This window comes from Oryctolagus cuniculus, chromosome 15, assembly GCF_051225735.1.
Source record: "Oryctolagus cuniculus isolate XC-2025 breed Fujian yellow rabbit chromosome 15, ASM5122573v1, whole genome shotgun sequence".
NCBI classification, from domain to species: Eukaryota; Metazoa; Chordata; class Mammalia; order Lagomorpha; family Leporidae; genus Oryctolagus; species Oryctolagus cuniculus.
Genome location: NC_142881.1, coordinates 63,088,453 through 63,100,486, shown reverse-complemented (window position 1 = coordinate 63,100,486; position 12,034 = coordinate 63,088,453). Strand labels below are relative to the sequence as shown.

Genomic DNA, 12,034 nt, shown 5'->3' with positions numbered 1-12,034 from the left:
TAATTAAGCAACTCTAAGCAGATTGGATCCAAGTTATAAAGGAGGAGAAAGGCAAATCTGTAGTCTAAGGCAAAATCTGTGTATGATATAACAAGTAATTCTCTTTAGTTTTTATTTATTTGAAAGACACACAGACACACGCACATATATACATATGAGAGAGAGAGAGAGAATGGCTCTCCCAAACACTGGTTCCCTCCCCCAGATGTCTGCATCAGCCCGGGCTGGGCCAGGCTGAAGCCAGGAGCTGGGAGCTCAATCTGGGTGCCCCAGCAGGTGGTAAGGACCCAACTGCCTGCTGCCTCCCAGGGTGCCCATCAGCAGGAAGCTGGAATGTGAAGTGGAGCTGGGACTTGAACCCAGGCCCTCCAGTGCGGGCATCCCAAGTGGTGTCTTCACTGCTATGCTGACCCTATATGAATCTCTGAATTGTGCAGTGTGGACCCTGGGGTCCCACATGGGCGAACAAAGAATACGGCTGAGCCTCCCGGGCTTCCCCTGTCATGGTCTAAAAACCTACTGATGTCAGTAAATTCTCATACCCCCGTAAAGACAAATAACTCTGAAGTAAAGCAAATCTACCACTTCTTTGGGAGAAATGGTTTTTAAGTTTCCTTCCTGTAAAAAGTAATTTGCCCTCTTTCCCCTGGTCCAAATCCCTAAGACTTTGAAAGGATAAAGACACCAATTTGGAGTTCTTTCAAAGGATTTATTTGCTACAGAATTGTTTGAGTCTCCCAATGTGATAAACTCAGAATTTCTGTGTTAAAAGGATTTTACTCACTGGTTTATTTTTCTAAGTGCTGCAACATTCAAAAAGCAATTCCTTTAGCCAGCAACTGGCATGTCTAGAAGAGGTTAGAAAAAGTTAGAATCTATAGATTTAGATGTCTAAAAATAGGAGAAAAAATGGACACTTAAAAATTCCTCATTTGGACAAGTCCTGAGTTGAAAACACATTCATCTGCAAAAGAACTGTTTTAGGTCAGAAGCGCTGCACACCAGCAGCTCCTGACCATGGACTGGACTGGGGAAGACTTCCAGGCACTGCATCAGTGACAGGATACACACCATTCAGTTGGCCATTTCTGGCATGTGTCCCACGTGGCTTGTGAAAATTTTATAAATCTATCTTAAACCCAAACCTCCTGGTTCTCTGAAACCGATTGTCTCAATACTTTTTAAAACAAATAAACAAACATTTTCCCTGCAAGATCACACATTTAAGTATTTGTTGCCTGTGGACAGACACAGAGAAACCAAGTATGGATATGAGTTAACAATTCAGCAACGCAGCTCTGAGTCCCTGTGTGGCCACGGAGGCTGGAGGAAAGTTCCTCGCTGGCTCTGCACTTGCTGCGCACCAGAGGTGACCACGCAGGCGACGTTAACCTGAAGAGGGCGTGAACCCCAGCAGCTGCTCGATGGGTTTGAACCGCCACTCATCGGCCTCCAGCTCTTCTACCAAACCAGCGAGTTTTTCCATCCGAGCAACCTGCTGATCTGTGAGAAGGCAAGGAGGTAATGTAAGACACCCGTGCATTTCCCACGAGACTGGCACCAGCCACCGACACAGCTGGTTCAAAAATAATTTCTAGGTGGATTTTTTTCCCTTAGTAACTTACTAATGGGATCTTATCCTATGCTGGTCAGATGATTTAGTATTAAAAAAAAAACAACAACCCATAAAGATATTCCCAATCATTTTCCATTCATGTTCTTTTTTAAACTATAACAAAGGTGAAACCTTCCAGACCACAGTAAGTATTTACCCCTCTGAACATTCTCAGTATAGTAGGCATTGATTTTTTTCTCCTGTAGCTGTTAAGTCATCACGGCTCCCAGGCTCCTGACACCCCACCTTCCATCACATCACAGCGGCCTCAGCGACCAGGTTTTTTTTTTCTGTCCTATTTTTTTTTTTTTTTTTTTTGACAGGCAGAGTTAGACAGTGAGAGAGAGAGACTGAAAGGTCTTCCTTCCTTTGGTTCACCCCCAAATGGTTGCTACGGCCAGCGCACTGCGCCGATCCGAAGCAGTGCTTCCTCCTGGTCTCCCATGCGGGTGCAGGGCCCAAGCACTTGGGCCATCCTCCACTGCCTTCCTGGGCCACAGCAGAGAGCTGGACTGGAAGAGGAGCAACCAGGACTAGAACCTGGCACCCCAACCGGGACTAGAACCCAGGGTGCCGGCGCCGCAGGCGGAGGATTAGCCTAGTGAGCTGCGGCGCCGGCTGATCAGGTTTCTTTAGAAATGACAACTCTGTGCTCTGTTCTTTCTTTCCTTGATTTTTAGCCTAAAAAGTTTCTCATACTGTTAAAAATCATTTTGAAATGAAATGATCACACTGTCAGGTTTTTTAAGCATTCATTCTTTGTGCCCCCGTGATCTGTAGACTACAATCGTGGCTAGCGGTAGAGGCAGCCGCAGCTTCCCCCACAGAATACTTTGAAGGGAGAGGGGGCCTGCTGGGGGAGCAGCACCACCAGGATCAGCGTCCCCACAGACTTTCAGGCACAACACAGACTGTGGAAGGCAAGGAGGGCTACAGTGAAGGGAGTTCCAGAAAGGACAGGAAAATGGGACCCGGAGCAGGAAGCGGTGACTGCCCTGGAGAGCATCTCCGACTCCTACAGGGAGTCTCAATATGGACCTCACGTCTGAATTTAGACTTGACAATGCTGTTAACCTAAATAGCCTCACTGGGTCTGGGAGTGGTGGGCAGGTTTCTGTCACAGGACGCTGACCTTTCAGAGCGCCCCTCCCCCAGCAAACGTGTTCTCCAGGTACACAACACCCTGTGCTTACCATGTTTCACCTGTTTAAGTGTGGATGCCACTTGATAGCTGAAAACGGACTCGCAGAGAAATCTCTCAGAGCCATCTACAACCAAAGAGGACAAGGTGTCATCTGCGGTTAGGATCTTCAGCTTCTCATTAACCCAGTCCATTTGTCTATTCTTTCCTCTACTTCTACAGGCAGGGTCTGGTTTTCAGTGCTAACAAACATTTAAAACTAACACTGCTCTGTTGTAATAGCTACTTCTTCTATACCTACAATATTAAAATAGTTCTTTTACTTGCTTAAGAGTTTAAAAATAGTGTTTAAAAAAACAAAAAACAAGTAACCTCAGTTTCATGTCCTGTCAACATCTCCCCTTCCCAAACGGACAGTTTCTTAACGTTCTATCCTGCGTGTCAGGCAAACATCGGCAGCTGACACACCAGGGGACTTGGCCCTTGTGCTATGAAAACACAAAGGTACACCAAAAGCCCAAATAATTTTCATTGTGAAAAGACAAAGCTGAAGGAAAAGTTGTTGATGTTTTAATATATCAAATTACATCATGGTGACCATCACAAAACACTGCTGGGAAATTTCATTCTGAAAACGCAAATTGTAACCTTGATTTTCCAACTGAACCAAAACACTGCAATTTGTATGACGATCAGAGTATGGTGCAAGTTCAGAACTTAGCACTGTATTGGTGCCAAGTACTGCCAACAAGACGGCAGCTAACTTGGTAACCACAGCATCTGGAAACGTAAGTTAGTTCATGTTATTGCTCGTCAGGCAAGGGCTGGCACAGCAGAATATATCCCCAAAGATACATAGTTCATGTGGGAAAACCAAACTTTTTAAAAAGGCCACAACCCATTTGGGGCACGTATCTTGTTGTAAAGATTCTGAAACAAGTGGACAGAGCTGCCTTCTTGACCAGGCAGCAGTTCATGCCCGCACTACTGGGTGTCAGGCACTCACCCATCAATCACGGGTGGATGGGTAAGCTGGGTATTAAGTGACAAGGAGATAGGACAAACCCGTTCTGGCCTTACACTGAGTTTCACACCAGGTAAAATTTAGTTCAGAAGTCAAGGTAATCAATAAGAAAAACTACGGACATTACATCCAAATGGCTTATATTAACAACCAAACGGCCTTTCTCCCAATATTATGTCCAAATTGATGCAAAGATAAAAGGGAAGAAAGAAATGAAATTATAATTTTTGGGATAGACATTCTTCAAGGAGAGTGTTTTTTCTTTTTTTTTTTTTTTAACATTTATTTATTCATCTGAAAGTCAGAGTTACAGTAAGAGAGAGAGAGACACAGAAGAGAGAGAGCAGTGTGTTCTTCCATCTGCTGGTTTACTTCCCAAATGGCTGCAACGACCAAGGCTGGGCCAGGCTGAAGCCAGGAGCCAGGAGCTTCATCCAGGTCTCCCATGTGGGTGCAGGGGCCCAAGCACTTGGGCCATCTTCTGCTGCTTTCCTGGGTGCATTAGCAGGGGGCTGGATTGGAAGTGGAGCAGCCAGGACTGAAATAGGCACCCATATGGGATGCTAGCGCAGGAGATGGCAGCTTTACCCACTATATTGTAGCGCCAGCTCCCAGGGAGTATGTTATATTCTATGTTATATTCTAAGTTATAATTCAAGTCTCTTTTCTACATATTGTAAATTATATGGGATATGAGTCCATCCCTATGCCTAACCTCATTTCTCTGGCTGAATGTAAGTCATTGTGAGCAGATCATCTAAACTGAGCAAAAAATATCATTTTCAATTAATTGAATATTAATCTGACTGATTTAAATATCTAGGCAAGCTAATGACATCACTGAAATTTTTTAGGTAAAAGCAACAGGCAGCATATAACTGAATTCCATTATGGCAAGAGGGAACTGTAAACATTCGGTACCAATGATATAATTTATCATTGTTCTTCTGTGTAAATGATATGCAAGAGTTCATTATCTTATTCCTACCTTTATTTAAAAAGAACAATTATAACTCAAGTTTTCATTTTAAAAAAGCTTAGGGGCTGGCGCTGAGGGTAAAGCCACTGCCTGAAGTGCTGCATCTCCTATGGGCACCGGTTCAAGTCCTGGCTGCTCCACTTCTGATCCAGCTCTCTGCCATGGCCTGGGTCTCCCATGTGGGTGCAGAGGCCCGAGCACTTGGGATGCCTTCTTTGCTTTCCCAGGTACATCAGCAGGGAGCTGGATTGGAAGCGGAGCAGACAGGTCTCCAGCCAGCACCCACATGGGATGCTGGTGTCACAGGAAGCGGCTCCACCTCTGCTATGCTACAATGCTGGCCCTGCTGCCTCATGTTTAGGAGTACTATGTGGGAGGATGTATAGGCTATATGCCACTACTATGGCGTTTTATATAAATGACTTGAGCATCCAGGGTGGTGGTGTCCTAGAACTTATAGATACTGAGGAAGGGCTATTTTCAGTTTCAATTTTTTAAAAATTTCACTTGTTTACTTTTACTTAAAAGGCGCGCGTGGGGGGGGGGGTCAGGGGAGGGGAGAAACAGACATGCGAGATCCCATCTGTCAGTTCATTCCCCAAATGCTCACACTGACCAGAGTTGAGAAGTCAGGCGAAAGCTGGTAGCTGGGAACTCCATCCCGTGGAAGCGGCAGGACTCAAGGGCCTCACAGGGTGCATGTTAGCAGAGTGCTAGGATCGTGGGTGGGGCCAGGACTCAAACCAGCACTCAGTCTAGGAAACAGGCATCCTGACCAGTGTCTTACCTGCTAGGCCAAATGCCTTTCCCCAATTTAATATTCTTGGTTTGACTTAGGAGAGTTCAGAGGTTGCAATCTCTGCATTATTTTCCATAGTCTGTCTTTAAGTATAAGTAGCTTTAAGTTACTGATGCAGCCCGCATCGCAGCTCACTTGGCTAATCCTTTGCCTGCAGCGCCAGCACATCGGGTTCTAGTCCCGGTTGGGGCGCTGGATTCTGTCCTGGCTGCTCCTCTTCCAGTCCAGCTCTCTGCTGTGGCCTGGGAAAGCAGCAGAAGGTGGCCCAAGTCCTTGGGCCCCTGCACCCACATAAGAGACCAGGAAGAAGCATCTGGCTCCTAGCTTCAGACTGGCGCAGCTATGGCCGTTGTGGCCAAATGGGGAGTAAACCAACAGATGGAAGACCTTTCTGTCTCTCCCTCTCACTGTCTTTAACTCTACCTCTCAAATAAATAAATAAATTATATATTTATGTAAATTTGTAGTATTTCAGGCAAAAAGGTAAATATATAAATAAGTTTCAAAACTAGCATCAAGTAGATTTTCTTAAAAAGATTTATTTATTTGGCCGGCGCCGCAGCTCACTAGGCTAATCCTCCGCCTTGCGGCACCGGCACACCGGATTCTAGTCCCAGTCGGGACACCGGATTCTGTCCCGGTTGCCCCTCTTGCAAGCCAGCTCTCTGCTGTGGCCAGGGAGTGCAGTGGAGGATGGCCCAAGTGCTTGGGCCCTATACCCCATGGGAGACCAGGAGAAGCACCTGGCTCCTGCCATCGGATCAGCGCGGTGCGCCGGCCGCAGCGTGCCAGCCATTGGAGAGTGAACCAACGGCAAAAGGAAGACCTTTCTCTCTGTCTCTCTCTCTCACTGTCCACTCTGCCTGTCAAAAAAATAAAATAAAATAAAATAAAAAAAAGAATGTAAAAAAAAAGATTTATTTATTTGGAAGGCAATGTTAGAGAGAGGGAGAGATGGACACAGACAGATTTTGCATTCATTGGCTCACTCCACAAATGGCTGCAATAGCCGGGACTGTGCCAGTCTGAGCTGGATCAGAAGTGGAGCAGCCGGGATTCCAACTGGTGTCCAGATGTTCTTTGTCAATGTTTTTCAGAATATGATAAGGGGCTGGCACTGTGGTACAAGAGGTGAAGCAGCTGCCTGTGATGCTGGCATCCCATATGAGCACTGATTGGAGTCCTGGCTGCTCCACTTCTGATCCAGCCCCATGCTAATGTGTCTGGGAAGGCAGTGAAAGACAGCCCACGTGCTTGGGCCCTGCCACACAAATGACAGACCTCGATGGAACTCCAGGCTTCTGGCTTCACCATGGCCCTGTTCCGGCAGTTGTGGCCACCTTGGCAGTAAGATCACTGCCACCAGTGGATGTAAGATCTGGATCTGTCTTTCTCTCTCTCTGTAATGCTGCCTTCCAAATAAATAATACTTAAAAAAAGAAAAAAAATGAGAAGACTATCCTTATGAGAGGGTCCTGGACATTGGTCAAAATGAGGATTCTTGTGCTATGCTAAGAATCTATACACAAGGCCCAGAAATATGTTACTATTATTTTTGATTTGTGAGAGCACTTGCATTCACTGGTTCACTCCCTAAATGACCACAATGGCCAGTACTGGAAAGGGGCTGAAGCTGAGAGCTGGGAACTCAATCTAGCTCTCCTTCACGAGTGGTGGCAACCCAAATACTTATGCTATCATGTGCTACCTTCAAAGTACACCATAGCAGAAAGGTGGAACTGGGAGTGAAGCTGAGCCTCGAACCCAGGTACTCTGCTATGGGATGCAGGTATCATTAACCTCTAGGCCAAAAGCCTGTCTATAAATGTGTATTTTAAAAAAAGCTCTTCAAGTGATTTTTGATGCTATTAGTCAAGCTCCTAATATTGACATGAATCTGATGAACTGCAGCTACCAACATGGCTTTATGCTTACAGCCCATACTGGATCTTGGCCAGCCAGTCTGTGTGCTCAACAGGATGGTGGATGACTGCATGTACACCTGGCTCTGGGGCCTTCAGGGGGCCAGAAGGGTCATCTCCTTGTTAAAGAGCAGGGTGATAGCTATTATTTTCTCTTAGACCCTCTCTGATGGGATGCTCTTTCTGTAGATTAATTATAGTAGGAAAAAATACCATGAACCTCCCACCAAGAAGAGGTAGATGGGTGCAAAGATAAGGCAAACTGGAGAAGGAAGCTAAAAGAATTGCTGGTTCTAGTGCCGGCTTCCTTTAACGTGGTCAAATAACTTAACTCTTCTGGATCTAAATAACTCTGGATGACCTCCTTGATTTCCAAAGTCTTTTTTTCAGCTCCTAAATTGTGACTATGGAGCAAGATTTGTTTTTAAAGATACTATTTTGAGATGGGAACAAGAGATGAAACGTAGAGCTGAAATCAGGACAAACTGATCTCAAATCCATTTAAAAGCTTCTTTACAATTAATATTCACTGCAGGTCTAAGGCAAATTATTCAGCAAAAAGCAGCATGAGATCACCTTCTAACATCTCTCCAGCTCCTTTGGGGTAGGTGAAAAGGGCTTTCCGTGGTGGGGCGAGGTCTGACACACTGAAACCAGATCCAGTGACAGAACTCCCACTGACCCCACCAGCCGAGGAGGACGACGACGAGGCAGCCATTTCCTCTCCAGGCGAAGGCTCACTTCACTACAGACAAGAAAAACAGCAATGGAAGCGCAATCAACAACATTTCATTCCACCGCAAGGGCCAGCATACAGTTTTGTACAGAACAGGTTCCCCTGTCTTCTACCTTTTCAACTCCCACAATCTTTTCGTTTTGAAGCCAAAGTATGTTTAAGAAGTCTGTCTACTGAAAAGACTACTTCCTGTGACCAGCAAACTGTGTGTCACTTGAGACTGACTGTGGGTGATTTACGAGTTATGAAGGGGAGCCATGGCAGGGCCAAGCACAAATCTGACTGTGGAAATTAAACCACCATCCTCCATAGGACAGTTTGTCTTGGACACACTCTGACCAAACCACACCAAGAAATTCACTTATAAAATTTTCCACATAAAATTTCAGAATAACACTGTGTTCTGTTCCCAAGGAAGGGAAAATTGGTTAGGAAATACGTATTGGCCCTTTCATTAAACATTTTTTTAACCTTTCCACCCAAATGTAGTACCGAAACTTATCACTTGGTGGCATCCCAAAACTGGAACAAAACAGCTCAGACAAGGATGCTGGAAATCCTGACCTGCTAGGAATACAGCAGCTGCTCGTGTTTAGTCCCTGTCATATCAAAAATTCAAATGTAAATGAGAAAATCTATACTGAAGACACGACTTTTTACAAAAGTTCAAAACAGGCACACTCTGTTTACTAGGATAAAGCTTGTGTGGCCCTAACGAAAGATTCTGAAGGGTATACTTAGTAGAAAAATGGTCTAGTACCATGCGGTCTCAGGGAAGGTTCTGCTGTGATGTTAAACGCTCTAATGTTCTATTTCTACACTGCCTCATACAGCAGTCACAGCCTCATGTACTGCCTATAAATTAGGATGATGGAAGAACTGTATTTAAAATTGTATTGGATGTTAATTAAAATTTCAATAGCTACATGTGGCTAGTGGTTTCTGTATTGGCTACTGCAACTGTATTTAAATTACAAAATGAGTTGATACTGAATTATGCCCTTTAAGATGATAAATGGTTAATTTTGTGTTATGTAAATTTTAGCCACATAAAAAAAAAGTTTAAAAGGATTTTTAAAATGAATTGCCCTCTGTAATGATCAGAGAACATTTTAGCTGAATATTTTTCATTAAGTGTTTTTGCCATTTGTAAAATGAATATATTTGTAATAGAAAGTTTAAACTTGTTTTTTAAAAAAGTAGAAAAAAATGAGGGAATGCTATGCATTATATATATGCATTATATATATATATATCATATATAGTTTCCTAGTCAGAAAAATGATATACTACGTCTGAAATACTGGCTGTTCTGTTTCCTGATTCTGCGATGATGATTTAAGGCTGTAAGAAGCAAAGCTTTGTTTCTGATGTCACTGTACATCTATAAGTAACACTGATTAATACCGAAGTAGGATATGGGAACAGTAAGGAAATGCTGTAATTAGATTGTCAGCCTATTAAAAATGCAAATTGGTTAATGACATTTTCAATCTCGCTATTAGATTAACTTCCCTTTTTTCTCTGAGCTCTGATAAATTTTTAAATTGTATTCACATTTATACAGGCAGTAACTTTTCTAGTGAGGTTCATATCCATTTCTTTGGGACACACTGGGTCAAAATAGAGCTTGATAAGTTTTTGAATGCTCTTTACAAAGAACTTAAGCAGTATGGGGCCAGGCTGGATTCCCAGCCACTTTATAGAGAGTAGCCTAGTCTTTATTTCCCATCCGCTCAGAGAGACCCCACTTTATTTCGCCAGATTTGGAACTCTAAGCTTGTTCTTACACCCTGTGATTCAGCTGCGCGTTTTGAATTTTGAGATCAGTTCCTCAGCAGAGCACCCAGGCAACTGATAGAGTGAGGACAACCTCAAAAGGTAACCATGGTGTGGTCTCTATTCTGAGTACAATCCAAGGAAGGCCTGTTCATCCCCCGTGCTTGCAGTCTCAGTGCTATCATCCTATACACACAACAGCCGGGGCTGAAAAGCAGGAGCACAGAATTTAAACGCTTTAAATGAGCAGTTTTCTGCTGAGGTGGAAATAAACAACCAAGTAATTTCTAGCCCTAAAGATTTAAATTTTAAATGCTATCAGCAACTGGTGAATGAGAATTAAGGAGAAATTACAATAAATCCTAGATTCTAACTTCTGAGGGCAGGCATCTGAACTAAGCATAAATGCTGACTTACAGTAAGTAGCTGCTAATTTAAGTGAATGTTTGCTGAATGAATGGAATCAGATTTCTTGGGGTTCATCTAATCTAGTGTGTTCACTTAGAGACAACAAACCTGACTGTTTTGGCTTATCTGCCATAACATTTTGAGGCAATGGCTTGCTGGCATGTCCTGTGTCACATGCAGTGTACTGCAAGGCAAAACAGCACGGTGGTACAGAATTCAGACACTGAAGCCTCCCTGCCTGGGTGCAAGTCCTGGTTTTGCCACTCCTTTGCCACATGACCCGACATATCACTTAACCTTTCTGTTCCTCGCTGTCTGTAATATGGGCATATTAACAGAACCTACCTCATAGAGGCATGTGCAGATTAAATTAGTTAATACACACAAAGCAACTGCGAGTGACAGGCTTAGTAAATGCTGATTGCAGCTTAAGCTACTCAAAATCGTTAACGGACATTTTCTCCTAGGTCCTTTTTTCTTTTGCAGATCTGTCTTCCACACTTAGGCGTCAACACGTCTGTTCCCCCGACACAGAGACAACTAGCTCCTGGCGGAGAGCGGCTGTGCTCAGGGGGCACAGGGCCCCCCACCACACACTGCCCTTTCACTCCAACATTCCTCATGGCAGACAGAATCCTGTGAGCCTGCAAAGCCGGGTAAGGGATTGGCTTTGTTACCTCCAGGCCTAGCACAGAACCCGACCACAGGGTTCCCCGGATGAACGATGAACAAACGACAGGACACAAGCGGCTTAGCGCAGCTTCCGCAGGGGACGGACGGCGGAGCTTGGCGTCACGTGCTTTACCCCTCACTGGGCACATCTATTCACACGGCTCTCACTGGGCTGCTGGACCCACGTAGTGCTCAGCAAGGTTCTGTCGACTACTCACTGACGAAGGAGCAACCTGGGGCTTGGCCCTGTCGGGGAAGTCGGGGCTACTGCCACACAGATCGTCGAGGGGAGCAGTGATGTTTTCGGGGACCCTGCAGGGCTGCGTCGCACTGACCTTCATGTAGACAGGCATGCCCTCGCACTCATACACTGCTCTCCTGACCTATGGCCATTCTCTTAAAAGAGGGCTTTGCTTTCCAAAAACCTCATCAAAAACAGACCCCCAGTGCAGGGGCGAATTACCATCAACAAACGACGGTTCCCCCTGTGTTCCGCTGCAACAGCCGGATTGCAATCGAAATCGCACAGCTGCAGCGGCTAAACCTGGGGCGGGCTGGGCAGGTGGGAGGGGCCAGAAGGCCCGAAGCTCCCAACTCCAAGCCACTCTCCCCACTCGGGTCTGTTCCCAGGCAGCGACGCCATCAGCGCCGTCCCACTGCGCAGGCGCCACACTCGGCCCGCATGCGCAGTCAGTCCGGCGCGGCCTGAAGAAATTTCCCTAGACACACCCGCTGCGGCAGCCTCTTATTTCTCCTGCCACCTTCTCCATTTCCCTAGTCCCTGCAGGTAGGATTCTGGAGGTCGACCAAACCCCCGAAGATCCTGGAGCTGTGGGCCACTTACCTCAGCGGCTTTGGCACTTTCCCCCACAGCCCCGCCCCCAGGGCCAGCCAGAGCGGTCGCGCTCACTACGGCGATGTCGGCGGCGTGCTCGCGCCCGCTCGGGGGGAGCGGGTGG

At 45.5% G+C, this 12,034-nt stretch overlaps 2 protein-coding genes across 5 annotated transcripts in view; one reads left to right on the top strand and one right to left on the bottom strand.

The window, feature by feature from the left end:
* Positions 1–688: 688 nt before the first annotated feature.
* Positions 689–12,019, bottom strand: ANAPC16 (anaphase promoting complex subunit 16). 3 transcript variants are annotated; one of them, XM_002718433.6, is made up of 4 exons: positions 11,081–12,019; positions 8,057–8,225; positions 2,809–2,883; positions 689–1,503 (listed from the first exon to the last, which is right to left on the bottom strand). In XM_002718433.6, exons 2-4 carry the CDS (start codon positions 8,196–8,198, stop codon positions 1,388–1,390), a joined length of 333 nt encoding a protein of 110 aa, XP_002718479.1. In that variant the 5' UTR covers positions 8,199–8,225; positions 11,081–12,019; the 3' UTR covers positions 689–1,387. The 3 variants fall into 3 exon arrangements, with proteins under 3 accessions (XP_002718479.1, XP_008268208.1, XP_008268209.1); XM_008269986.5 differs by having other exon boundaries at positions 11,920–12,019; XM_008269987.5 differs by having other exon boundaries at positions 11,539–11,755.
* ASCC1 (activating signal cointegrator 1 complex subunit 1) overlaps positions 11,726–12,034 on the top strand; it is a 106,111-nt gene continuing 105,802 nt past the window's right edge. For both annotated transcript variants that reach the window (XM_051823793.3, XM_008269983.5), the window contains exon 1: positions 11,726–11,862. The gene's annotated coding sequence lies outside the window, so the exon portion shown is untranslated. The remainder of the gene's footprint in view (positions 11,863–12,034) is intronic.